This window comes from Rattus norvegicus, chromosome 11 (assembly GCF_036323735.1).
Source record: "Rattus norvegicus strain BN/NHsdMcwi chromosome 11, GRCr8, whole genome shotgun sequence".
In the NCBI taxonomy this organism is placed as follows: domain Eukaryota; kingdom Metazoa; phylum Chordata; class Mammalia; order Rodentia; family Muridae; genus Rattus; species Rattus norvegicus.
The window spans coordinates 42,566,277-42,579,200 of NC_086029.1; the positions used below are offsets into that span (position 1 = coordinate 42,566,277).

The 12,924-nt window shown below is 49.1% G+C and overlaps 1 protein-coding gene across 8 annotated transcripts in view; it reads right to left on the minus strand.

Annotated features, from left to right (window-relative positions):
• The window catches only part of Tiam1 (TIAM Rac1 associated GEF 1), a 348,754-nt gene that overhangs the window by 48,750 nt on the left and 287,080 nt on the right, over positions 1-12,924 (minus strand). For all 8 annotated transcript variants that reach the window (XM_039088432.2, XM_063270597.1, XM_039088430.2 and 5 more), the window contains 2 exons: positions 6,941-7,027; positions 1,235-1,459 (listed from right to left, as the gene is read on the minus strand). In XM_039088432.2, the coding sequence (XP_038944360.1) occupies positions 1,235-1,459; positions 6,941-7,027 (312 nt within the window). The remainder of the gene's footprint in view (positions 1-1,234; positions 1,460-6,940; positions 7,028-12,924) is intronic.

Here is a 12,924-nt window from a genome sequence, read left to right on the forward strand (position 1 = left end):
ACACATGCACACGTACAAGTACACATACACATGCACACACATACACACACATGCACACGCACGTGCGCACACGCACCCACACGTACACACACGATACAAGGCAGACACTGAATCTAGAGATCCACGACCATCACCATCCTGCTTGCATGAGACACTGCCACTGCCTCAGACTTCTTTCCTCCCCGTGAAAACACGAGATGAAGAGAAAATAAGTCTGAAACCAAGACTAGCACCTCAACCCAGAACTTAGCACAGACCATACAGGCCCTCTGCCTGCTCACTAGGTGGGAATGGGTCACCTGTGTGGGAAGCTAAGAAAAGACACCTGTTCTCAGAAAACAGACAAGCTGGACAGACGGATGGACAGACAGACAGACAGGGAGGCAAGGAAGGCGAACATCACACAAGCCAGGCATGGAGACGTTGTCCTCTCATCCCAGTACTGAGAAAGCTGAGGCAGGGAAATCTCGGGTTCAAGACCAACTTAGGCTATTCAAGGAGTTCCAAGCCAGTCCGGGCTACAAAGTGAGAGCCTGTCAGAAGAAGACTTAAACCAAACAGCACGCTGCGGCTGCAGCCCAGACACACACTGCAGGGCACAGAGCTGGGGTTAGGGCTGGGCACTAACTCTGTGGGGGTCCCAGGAAGGCTGCCACGGCAGAAGGCACCAAGGTTTTTCCATCAGAATGAGGGCCAGAAGGCACAGGGAAGAAACTGGGGAAGGTCAGTGGAGGGGACAGGGTGGGGCAGGGTTTCCACTGAACAAATTCATGTTCACGGGATCCAAGCCAACCAAACGCCTGCTGGACAAGTTTCCTCACTAAGCATCTACTCTCTCTCACAAAGGAAGAGAAGCAAGGTGGGGTAGACTTCGATGAGGGAGCCGGAGAAGGCTGCAGTAGGATTCAGTATCCCAGGATCGGATGTGATCCCTGTGTCTCTATCCATAACCATGAAATGGTGGCCTCCCAACACTCACCGCTCTCCAAGATGACAATGAGCAAAGAAACAAAACTTTTCTGAGTAGGACCAGCAGACTTGTAGCAAAATAGACATTCCGTGACAAAAACGCCTTCTCTTTCCTTTTGAAATGCCAACAGGAAGCCCAGGGCTGGCTATCAGCTCCACTCACTAATACCTTCCCAGGCGTGCAGGAGCAGGCCCTGAGGTCGGCAGAGAGTGGTAGACCTCCTGAGGCACGGCTGGGTGAAGCGCAACCCCGGGCACAGCATACCTGGGTTGCTGGTGAGGAAGGTGAGGGGGCTCTCGCCAAGGTCCACAGGGCCGTCCACTCGGTGGGGTGGGTTCTCTAGCAGCTCCACTCCTCCCTCTGGCTCAGGGTAGGTCCTCACCAGGAGGCCCAGAGAGGGCTGTGAGAGGAAATCTTTGAGCATAGATGAGTTCAGGGTACCAGCGGCACGGTTATTGATCTGAAGAATCTCGTCCCCCGCCTTCAGGCCTGCCAACGCACGATGGAAAAGTTTTAATGTCACACAAACCAGAGCACAACAACTTGCAAGTTCTGTCAGGAGGGGTACGCCCAGCTCTCCTGCCGAGTCTCATAGTCTCAGGGCTGCTGTGAGCAGGCTGCAGTGCTCAACCAGGTGTGAGAGGACTCTAGAGCCTTCCCAATGCTGTGGACCTTTAATACAGTTCCTCACACTGGGGTGACCCTCAACTACAAGATTGCTTTTGTTGCTACGTCACAACTGTGATTTTGCTACTGTTCTGAATCTGAGGTGCTGGATATCTGATATTCGACCCCACGGGTTGAGAACCACTGCTCTAGCCCTCCTCTTCTGACCCCAGTGAGTCACCTCAACAATCACTAATCCTTGGATGTGCTCTAAGCATCTGCCAGTTTCCCTTTTCAAATGTCAATTCTGGTTAACTCTCCAAGATGCAGGCGCCTTGGAACCCCGGCAACAGTGTACACATTTGTGTCCATCAAACATTTTTAGGAAACAAAAATGCAGGAAGTTGCTTCTTTCTATCACAGTAAGGTTGCTGTTTTGGGATTTCCCCTCCCCCCCCCCAAACTTATAGAGAGATGACAATTTACAGAAGCTAATGCAGTTGTTATCACTGCCCCTGCCTTTGGCCCCCGCACCCGGGAAAGCACATCTCGAGTTTCATTTTGGTAGGGTCCCCACAGGTTTCTGCAACCTTGGCGGAGCACATCTGGGAAAAGAATAATGTTTGGAACTCATGTGCCTAGTTGGGAACAAGTCTAACCTGGGAGAACACGAAGCTGTGACCAACACAGGGGCAGTTCCAAACCTTAATTACATTCCCACTGCTTGGGCAGAGGGAGGCAGAGGGAAGGAGCACACTGCTAAGGGACAGAGGGAGGGAGGAAGGGACTGAGGCAGACAGGACCTGAGAGGAGTCATGGATCCCAGCTCTGACTCTGTAGAAGGATCTAGATTCTAAATCTAGATTTCAGAGAGTTCTCACTTCTCAGACTTGGAGCACACCCTGGCTATCCTGGCTCAGATTTTCAAAACTTACAACACCCATCACTGAGCACAAAATGCACACACGCATGCATGCACGCCCCGAGCGCTGAGGAGATGGAAATGAAATGTGAACGTTTTTGTGTCAAAGGTAAAATTCTGCTGGGTAAGCAAGTCTTTGTTTTTTAAGCGCTATTTGGTTATTTATATGTGCGTTTTCTCCGAGGGCCCATCTGCACACCAGAAGAGAGCATCAGATTCCATGGGACTATAGTTAGAGAGGTTGCGAGCCTCCACATGGGTGCTAGGAATTGAACTCAGGACCTATGGGAGAGCAGCCAGTGATTTTAGCCACTGAACCATCTCTCTAGCCTAAAACGACTCATCTTTGGGTAAAAAAAAAAAAGTCTAGAGCAGTATAATATTTAAACAGAAAAATAAAAAATTCCAATATATGGAATGTTGCTGTTTGGTTTTGGTGCAGACGTGCATGTGTGCATGTGTGAGTGTATGTGTATGTGTATGTGTGCGGGTGTGTGTGTGCATGTGTATGTGTGCATGTGTGTACATGTATATGTATGCATGTATATGTGTGCATGTGGGGGGGGGGTGGAGGGAGAGAGGGAGAGAAGGAGAGCGAGAGCACGCATGGGTGTGGATGTCCTGGAACTCACTAAATGGCCCAGTCTGACTCTGAACTCTCAGAAGCCCTGCCTTCGCCTCTCGGGTGCTGGGATAATTAATACACGTGTGCCACCATGACTGGCTTTGGTCTTTTCTCCAACAACTCAAATAACCATAATTTAGATATTGCAGGATATTAGATATTAGGATACAAAGATCTGAGTGCCAGCAACCACTTAGGAAGGAAGTTTTTCAGAGAGAAGGTTCATGCAATCAGCAGGGTAAGAGCCTGGTTGTGAGCCTCCGCGTGGTTGTGAGTGTTGGCCCCCGAAAACTACGTCCCTGGTCTGGCACCTGGGGGTGCCACTTTCCTTAGAAAGAGAATCTTTACTGTTGGAACCATGAGGTATTGGATTCCGTTTGTCAGGCCTTATGCCCGACAGTGTTATAGCCACAAGCCCACAAATATATGGAGCCATTAGAAACTGGATGAGACTGGAGCGGTTTCTCTCCACAAGAACCCTGGGGGGAAGGGGGGAGGGAGTAGCCAGTGAAACCCTGACTGGCTTCTCTGGAACCACAAGGACATCAACTGCTGCTGCTGGCGTAAGCCACTCAGCCTCCAGGAGTTTGTTATGGCAGCACCGGAAGACAACACAGGGCGAGTTCTTCTCAGGATGAGCATTGAGAAGAGGGGGCCATCAGCAGTGCTGTGCTGTAAGAACCTCACTGTGTCGTCCTTCTGTCACGGCTGCGGCATAGCCCGGCTCTGTGACCGTTGGCGGTTACTGAGTTACCCCCAGACTCAGTCTCTCAAATTAAGCTAATTGTGTGGATAGACACTGAGCAGACACTGAACAGCCTGAAGATACTCCATAGACGTTGGTTCTCCATGTTCTTATTCATCTCCAACCAACCCTGGAGATAACAACTGGCCATGGAAACTGTATCTATGCAGCACGCAAACTGTTTGGAGCAAGATGGTGGATGCCTTTCTCAACCGGGCTATGTCCCGTGCGGCTGCCGTGTAAATACCGGGTGATGATAAATAGCTCTTTGGTGATCTCCAAGTGAGAATGACAGTCCAAACAGGGCTGTGATGAGTGGGGGTGGGGGTGGAGAGGTCAAAGGGCGCACGAAGGTACAAGAGCCAGTCTTGCAGGAGTGACCAATATGAGGCCCAATGTCACATGGCCTGTGTGTGAAGAGCAAAGGGTGGGAATGGGACCAAGGGACCCAGATGCAGCACAGGAGAGCCAAAGCCCAGTGTGGCCAGACAAGGAAAATGAAGGGGTGTGTTCATGCAACAGATGTTCAGATCCGAGTAGGCAGCGCTCCCCTGGTCTCTCTTCTCAACAGACTCTGGTCATTTTAACCGGGAGGCAGGCACCTGGGCTGTGTTCCAAAGCCTGTCAGAGCTCCATCCTACATGCTCATGGGTAGTCAAAGAGCTTGGACTCGCTGGATGTGGGGAGGAGATATCTCACAGACTACAGGTATCAAAGGTTGACTGTACAACAGACTTAAGCTAAACGGGTGGCGTGGATGGAATCTGGGGAAGGGGGATAGTTGGTACTCAGAGTGCACAAATGGCACGTGTGTCCCACAGTTAGCCCTGAAGGGTGTGAGTTGGGATGTATGTTTTCATTAATTGCTAGGTCTAACGCCCCGAGTGCCTCATCTTGGCACTGCCTGCCCTGAGTAGGGTGCCGGGGAGACATCTGTTTTCATCAAGCACCGGGGTTCTCAGAGTCAAAGGAACAGGATGTGACTAATGCCAGGAGATCCCCCACCCCTGGCCACGCCAACAGCACACTCATCCTGCTGAAAGCGATAAAGATCAGTCACCGGGTCTGGAGGGGAGCGAGCCCTGTCTCTGCTCTTGGCTGAGATACAGCTTGGCCCCCTCTGCAAGCTCTGGGCCCCAGACTGCCTGTGGTCTAGAAAAAACACAGGGAACAGAAAGGAGGCTCTCCTCCATGATAGCTAGCACTTAAACGATTCCCTCACACGTCACCTGCGTGCTGTCTGTGCACAGAGACTGGAGATCAGATCGTGATTCTCCGACTGTTACAGCACAGGGAGAAATGACCCACACGGGGCACTCACAGGCTGCCAGACACCCAGTACTACGCTCAGTTACTGCAGGGATGGAGGCAGGAAGAACCAGCACCCCTCTGCCCCCGGCGCTCCACTCAGAGCGCTTAACAACAGACTTGGTTAACCACATCTAAGTACAGCTGACAGTATAGCTGGGCTCCTGTATGATTTTCCCATTGCCTCGAGGGAACTAAAAATTCCACACCAAGAATGAAGGGAGGCGGTGTCTGAGGCTTACTGACCCACCTTCATGTTTTTTAAGTATAATGAACTGAGCACTGCCCCCTCAAACAAAACAAAACAACAATAATGTCTACCTGTGGCATCGGGAAGCAACCCCCCTCAGAAAGAGGTTCAGGCACATGTGGTGGAGATAATTACAATAGTTGTTGTAACTATATTATGTCAGAGACATTATTAAGTCAAAGTAAACCTCCGAAAACCTCACGGGAACTTAGGGTAAGTGTTGAAGCGAGTGGTCTCTCCTTAGAGGATCGCCACGGAAAGGCTAGGGACACAGAGAAACGGCCATGCTGCGCACAATAGGAAAAAAAAGAAAGAAAGAAAACGGGAACATCGGCTGCGGCTGCAAACCTCAGATCGCTGGGGATGGCTGGCAGCCACCAGATCTAAGAGACATCTGACCAATTCCTCCCTGAGGCTCTGAAAGGAATCGATCCTCTCAATACCTTGGCTTCAGCCTTTCAGCCCCCTTCAACTGTGAGAGGGAAAATTTCTGTGCACTTGAGCCACACCGTTCGTTCTGTTAGTGATCCTAATGCTGACGGAGCACACGGGCTCCATCTTCTCTTGTACCCCCAGCAGGAGGATTCCAGGACGCCCCTTGACTACACCCACTGATAGAGTGGGGTCAGATTTGTGCTTAGCCGTACTTAAATCATCGGCGAGTGGCCGGTAATGCCTAAAGCAACATGTATGCTATGAAAAGGGCTGACCACATGGCGTTGCTCAGGGAGTGATGACAGGGACGAAAGCGACCATGTATGTGTCCAGTATTTACATAACTTTTCCTTAACAGCCCATCACCCAGAAGATTTTTCAGGGTGCGGCTAGTAGAATCCACAGGCCATGGTTACCTAGGCTGAGAAGGGACCCTGAGAATACAAAGAAGGAGCACGGGGCTCAGAGGCAGCCGAAACACATGCTAAGTAAGCTCTTGGAGGGCCAAAGGAAGACATAGCAGGGGAGAGCTGAGGGCGGGACGAGGAGGCTGGATCGAAATTCAACATCTGCAGACTTTCCAGGAAGTGACAGAGTGGAAAAGCCACTTCTGAGGAGGGTGCTACAGGTTCAGGCCATGCCTCTGAGCGCTGAGGACCAAAGCTCTGCTTCCTGCGAGCCCCAGGGCTCCCAGAAGATAAAGAACAACTGTAGTTAGAAGAGAACTTTGCAGTAATCCCTTGGACACAGGCTCAGAGTCACACACCCAAATTCATGATGTAAAACCCACCTCCTTGAGGTCGTCTGGAAGGAAACAAATTCTTTATGCACAACCTCTCTGAAAATGTGCTTCTCAAAAGGGAAACTATGAGATAAACAAGGGCCACTGGGGTGGAGGTGGGAGGTTGGCAGGTCTGTAGATCCTAACACTGGAGAGGCTGATGCAGAAAGAACATGAGTTCAAGACCAGCTTGAGCCGCATCGGGAGTTCCAAGTCAGCCTCAGCTACATACCAAGGCCCTGTCTCAAAAAGAGCAAAATAAAATGATGCAAACAAGCATCCACGGCTCCAGTCTTACCTTTCTTGGAAGCTAGCCCGGTTTCCTTGACGCTGTTCACGTAGAGCCTTCGAACGCCATCTTCGTCCACAGAAGAAAGCAAAAACCCTGCAGAACACAGGACAGAGACCAGGGCTCAGTTCTGCACGTTTAGCAACAGAAGTACCCGCTGTAAGCACAGGGGCACGGCTATGTTTTGGGTTACACTTTGGAATTTTTTCCCCCTGTTGTTCAGATTGTTTTTACGCAGCAGGGGGGGAAATGTATTTTTAGATCATTCTAAAAGTAACTACTTGTAAAAGTAAATGTCACTAGGTCCATTAATCTCCATCCTCCACACTAGCCTGCCAGTGCAAACAAAAGGACATTAGTACTTCTCACCTGTTTCCTGGTAAAGGGCATCGAGCTGCTTTTTCCACCCTCTTTCCTACCCTGCACAAAACGGGCTCAGCAAGACACAGCCAGAATACAGCAAATACAGAGGCGAGTGCCAGCAGCAAACCACTGAACTGAGAACCGGACCCCCATTGAAGGAATCAGAGAAAGGACTGGGAGAGCTTGAAGGGGATCGAGACCCCATATGAACAACAATGCCAAGCAACCAGAGCTTCCAGGGACTAAGCCACTACCTAAAGACTATACATGGACTGACCCTGGACTCTGACCTCATAGGTAGCAATGAATATCCTAGTAAGAGCACCAGTGGAAGGGGAAGCCCTTGGTCCTGCCAAGACTGAACCCCCAGTGAACGTGATTGTTGGGGGGAGGGTGGTAATGGGGGGAGGATGTGGAGGGGAACACCCATATAGCAGGGGAGGGAGAGGGGTTAGGGGGATGTTGGCCCAGAAACCGGGAAGGGAAATAGCAATCGAAATATAAATAAGAAATACTCAAGTTAATAAAGATAAAAAAACCCACAATCGATTAATAAATTACTTAATATCCTTGCTTTTAAAGGAGAAAAAAAAAAAAAAGAACAGGCTGAGCGGCTCAACACGCAGGGTCCCTCACCTATGTTTATTCCTCGTCCAGTCTACATCTTAGGATATGTGGTCCCTGGGTGTGGTGTGTGCTCACCCAGATGTACTGCTGCAAGGACATTGCTTTAACTTCTCATCACATTCTGAAGCTCACGTTATACTTACCGTTTCATACCGGAACGTGGTTAACAGATTTCATGCTCTACTAGTGACTATCAGAATACTAAAGTTAACCAATGCTGAAGGGAGAAGAGAACGTTGTTTAAAAAAATGGGAGAGGGAGAGAGGGAGAGAGAGAGAGAGAGAAAGAGACAGAGAGAGACAGATAGACAAAGAGAGAGACAGACAGACCTATTTATTATAAGGGTAGATGCCACGGAGACCTTTTAAGCAATGTCAAAATGAGAGTTAAGTTTTCTGTTGAGTTCATGGTACTAGGAGATAGGAAACCCCGTGTAGGCAAGAAAGGCCACCAGCCACTGCTAATTTTCCAAGTCCTATACCTTTCTTACACAGAAAACAGAACTTCTTCACTATATTATTAATTTGGGGAGGGGACAATTAAACTGCTAATGAGAGGTGTTGAGAGCCAGTCTGATTAGTTGGAAGACAAGACCAAGGCAGAGGTTGCTCTGGAGCCATCGGTGACAGTGGTCATTCGGGAATTCCCTTCCATTCCTGGTGCTGAAAGATTGCTGACCAAGGAGTGAGCAAGGCAGGAGATCCACCAGTCCGAGCCCTAGAGTGAACTATGAAATCCTGCACCAAGTACTTGGGTACACACAATACAGACATGAGAAACACACCCAAGCCCTGAAACTGCTGGGTAATCTCTGATTGTGAACAGAGCAAACCATGGGCACAACTGCCTTTCCAAAGACCAGGAAAGAATGAGAAGACTTTACAAAACACAGCATCCCGCAGGACTAAGTGTGGGGACAGGGCTGAGGTGAGAGCCTCTTGCTGGAGCCTGCATCACAGTACAGCACAGGCATTGTGGTGAGATCGATGGAACCATCTCCTACATCAACAAGTCTAAAGGGAAACCCTACTTTTAGCTGAATGAAGAACACGAAGCTCTTCGGCCACTCAACAAAGGTTTTAAGTGGGATGGGAACACTCCACTCTCAGCGAGCTTTAACAAAAGCCAACACGATTGCCAACAGGAACAGAAGGAAATCATTCAACATCAAGCTAAGGTGTCCAACAGTTAGGAGGCTGTCATTGTAAAAGCAGGAAGGCGTTATGAGAGGTGAGTGGCCTAGTGACCTAGAAAAGGAAGTAATTAAGACTAAGGGAAGAGAAGAGACCATCAGCTGATTTGATGAACTACCAGGAAATCCCTCATACCGACATCCATGGCCAAAGGGAATCCACAACACAATAGGCCGCGGTGGAGAATCAAAAACTAGGTCTGGGATAAATTAGCTGTGCAAGTACAGACAGCACACCATAAGGATGCGATCACAGCTAAAATACCAAATATTTCAGTAAATAATGTGTTTACCAAATATATACTATATATTTTACATATATATGCTATATGGTGTATGTATGTGCATATATACATGTATGTGTGTGTGCGTGCGTGTGTGTATATATACATATGTGTGTGTATACATTTATATATATATATATATTTACTACTACTACTACTACCACTACTACTACTACTACTACTACTACTACTACTACTACTACTACTACTAAAATACTAAGTACTAAAACAGCATCAGCAGTGCCCTGCGACAAGGGAAAGCTTCAGAGTTGACCTGTGCACACTTCACGCAGAGACAGCACAGGACTGGGCTTAGTCTAAGCATTGTATAGCCTGAGCTTATTTTACAATAAGCCCTGAGTGCCACCGAAGGAATGACATGGAGAGAAACTCCCAAGTGTTGGCCCTTTCTGCTTTATTTTGTTGTTGTTTCTCTGGGTGGTCCTGGCTGTCCTGGAACTCACTCTGTAAACCAGGCTGGCCTTGAACTCAGAGATCTGCCTGCCTCTGCCCCTTGAGTTCTGGGATTAAAAGGATGGGCTCACCACCGCCCGGTCCATCCGTTACTGTTTAAAACTGTGCAGCTGTTAAGTTTTTCATCTTTTCCACCCTAAAACAGAGAGCAGCATTTGATACTGTTAAGATGCCCTGTGTCGGGGTGTGCTAACAGCCTGCATGCATGTGGGCTCGTATGTAAAGGAAACCTACACTTAGGCTGACGTCAGGGCTGGATGTGGACTGGCTGGGTCTGCATTAAGATGCCTAGGGAGTTCCTAAGGTCGGAGGCTATCAAATCATCCAGGATTTTAAGCTGTGTTGGTTAATATTGTCACTTTAACAAGAGTTAGAATCACCCAAGAGACAGGACTCCTGGATATGACTGGGTTAAAGTTAGCAGATCCAAACTAAAGGGGTGTGGCAGCATCCTCTTGGCTTAGGTTATAAATGACATAAGGAGGCTGAATGTGATATGGACCAGCTTCCTCAGACTCCTGCAGCCAGGACTCCGCTCCACCCCCCACCATGATGGACCACACCCTCAAGCTGAACTGACATAAACCCTTTTCCCACTGGGTTGCTTTTGCTAGAGTATTTCCTAACAGCAACGGGTAAAGTAACTACAACTCTTCCTTCTTTCCTGCCGATACGCCAACAGGAGCCCAAACACTGGCTTGGCTGAGGTCACCCTCATGCAGCAGGGCTTTCCAGCTTGAAGCTCTCGGGAGGCAGCTCCAAGTGGTTTGGCCCTGAGAACCTCTTCCTTCAGTGTGGTGCGGCCTCGACCTCCCAGCCATGGGGTGTGAACTGTGGGCGTTTTTGGTGGCCACAAAACTCAAACTGAAGCAAACCAAACCTCTTTATGTCAACCTGAGCCCCTCAATCATCTCTAAAGCACTGAGCCTGTACCCACATTCATAGCTTCACCTTCTGTGGCCATACGGAATGTATACAGGATAGGACCCATTCTCAACTCGGATTATAATATGCTCTTGCAACTGTTCTTTATAAGGAGACACTGTTATTCTCTCAATGTGTTTAACTGACAAGTTAAACTTTATCAGGAGTGGGAAGGTGGCCCAGTGGTTAAGAGCACTGGCTACTTTTGCAGAGGATCAGGTTTGGTTCTCAGTGGCTCACAACCATCTCTAACTGCAGTACCCTCTCCTGGCCTCCAACGGTGCTACACCAGGCATGCACGTGGTACACGGATAGACACACAGGCAAAACACACGCACGATTTTTTTTAATTGAATGTTATTATTCTATGCTTGTGTAGAGAATAAGAAAACACGAGGGCATAGAGCTCGATGCTATCTCCAACTTTAGCCCTTGTGGAACACCTCACAATTCACGCCCTGAGGAAGATGGAGGCGATTGGGTGTGGTTTGATGCCAAGTGCCTACTTCTCTGTTCCCCAGATCACTCGGTTGTAGGCCAAGAGTCTAAGAGCTTAGAAACGCACCTTTCTGCATTCTTACTAGTTGTCTGGAGTACAGGCAGAGGGAGTAGAGCACGAGGCTGCGGGAGCCAGCACTTGCTTACGCCAGTGCCACCAATTATGGCTTTTGTCACGGAGGTCACGCTTCTGTTGCATATTAAGCCCTTTATAAACATTAATTCTTGGCCACTGAGGATGTCCTCCAGGCTTTCTTATGTGTTTGGTTGGGGTGGGGGAGGGGGAGGGTCAAACAGTAAATGGCGTGAAGGAATAATGGATGTGGGCAGAGGGACAAAATTAGGTTCTATTCATTAGGCCACAATTCTCTAATGAGTGTTTTGAGCTTGGATATTTGCCCGAGGCAGGAGACGCAGAAGGAATATGATACCATCTGTCTATCCAAGGCTTTGGGGGTTTGCAAACACTGAAAGGTTAACAGCTGTATTCAGAGAAAGATCTCGAAGGCGTGTGAGCAGCGGTCTTGACATTTCACCAGGACTGCAAGCTCTTTCCTGCACACAGTAGGCCCACGTGCATCAACCCCTTTGTAAATAGATGGCTCTGATTTGCTTAGAGCTGTCGCTGACACTGAGTAAGACCAGATTCACCACTTCCTCAGATTCCCCTCTGCAAAGACTCATCTCAGGTGACAGCTGCCCGAGGCCTGACTCAGGAGTAACCGTCTCTGACCAGTCCTCAGAGGACTCTGGAGAGTGTGACAGGGAAATGTCAGACTTGGGGCACGGGGCTTTGATGACTCTTACCTCAGTTAGCTTCACCTCTCCTAACATAGCCCTCTCCAGGCCTCTTCACTTCCTGTCCTCAAGTGCGAATTCCCTCACTGCTTAAGTTAAAAGCTCAAGGAAGGACCACACGTCAGTAATAGCAGAGTGTAGACAGCCATTTAGGGAAGGATGACACAGCAGGCAGGTCTGGGGTATTTGTTTGTTTGTTTGTTTGTTTCTGAAAGACCTGCACAGGTCTGAGGGAAATTTGCCAGCACTCTAACGTGGCTTGCATGTTTAAACAGTACAAGCGTGTACCTCAGAGGGAGCGCCTGCCTTCCTCCTGGGAGTCCAGGATTCTGGTGTGCGACAGGCAGAGGGTGTTCAGATGACTCGCTCTCCCAGAATGGCCTCGGAGACTGGGTCTCTACAAGCTTCCCAACAACAGCATAGACTGACTTTATGTTGCCCCACTCTGGCTCTAGGGTCTCGAGCCTCTCCTCTCACTCCAGTGGGGCAGCAATAAGTGGAAGCCTAAGGCTGTCGTCTCTACCTCTCTTCCTGGCCCTTTGTCTTCTCAGATTTGCTTGTGGTATTTCACTGTAGTAAGTCACAACCAGAGAGCATTGTGTGCCATGCAACCCAGCCGTGGCCCCAAGACCTCTACACGGCAACCAGTAAGTCCTTTCCTGTGGAGAAAGGGAGTGCGGGGAGGGGGGGCTGTTTATGGGCAAGGGGTATTTCCTTCAGTGTCAGGCATGATGGAAAATGAAATGATCCACTCCCACTACTGCCAGTTCCTTCTTTAAAAAAAGAAAAGCACTTATCTCTCTATTCACCCCCAGCCCCAACCCACCATGTGT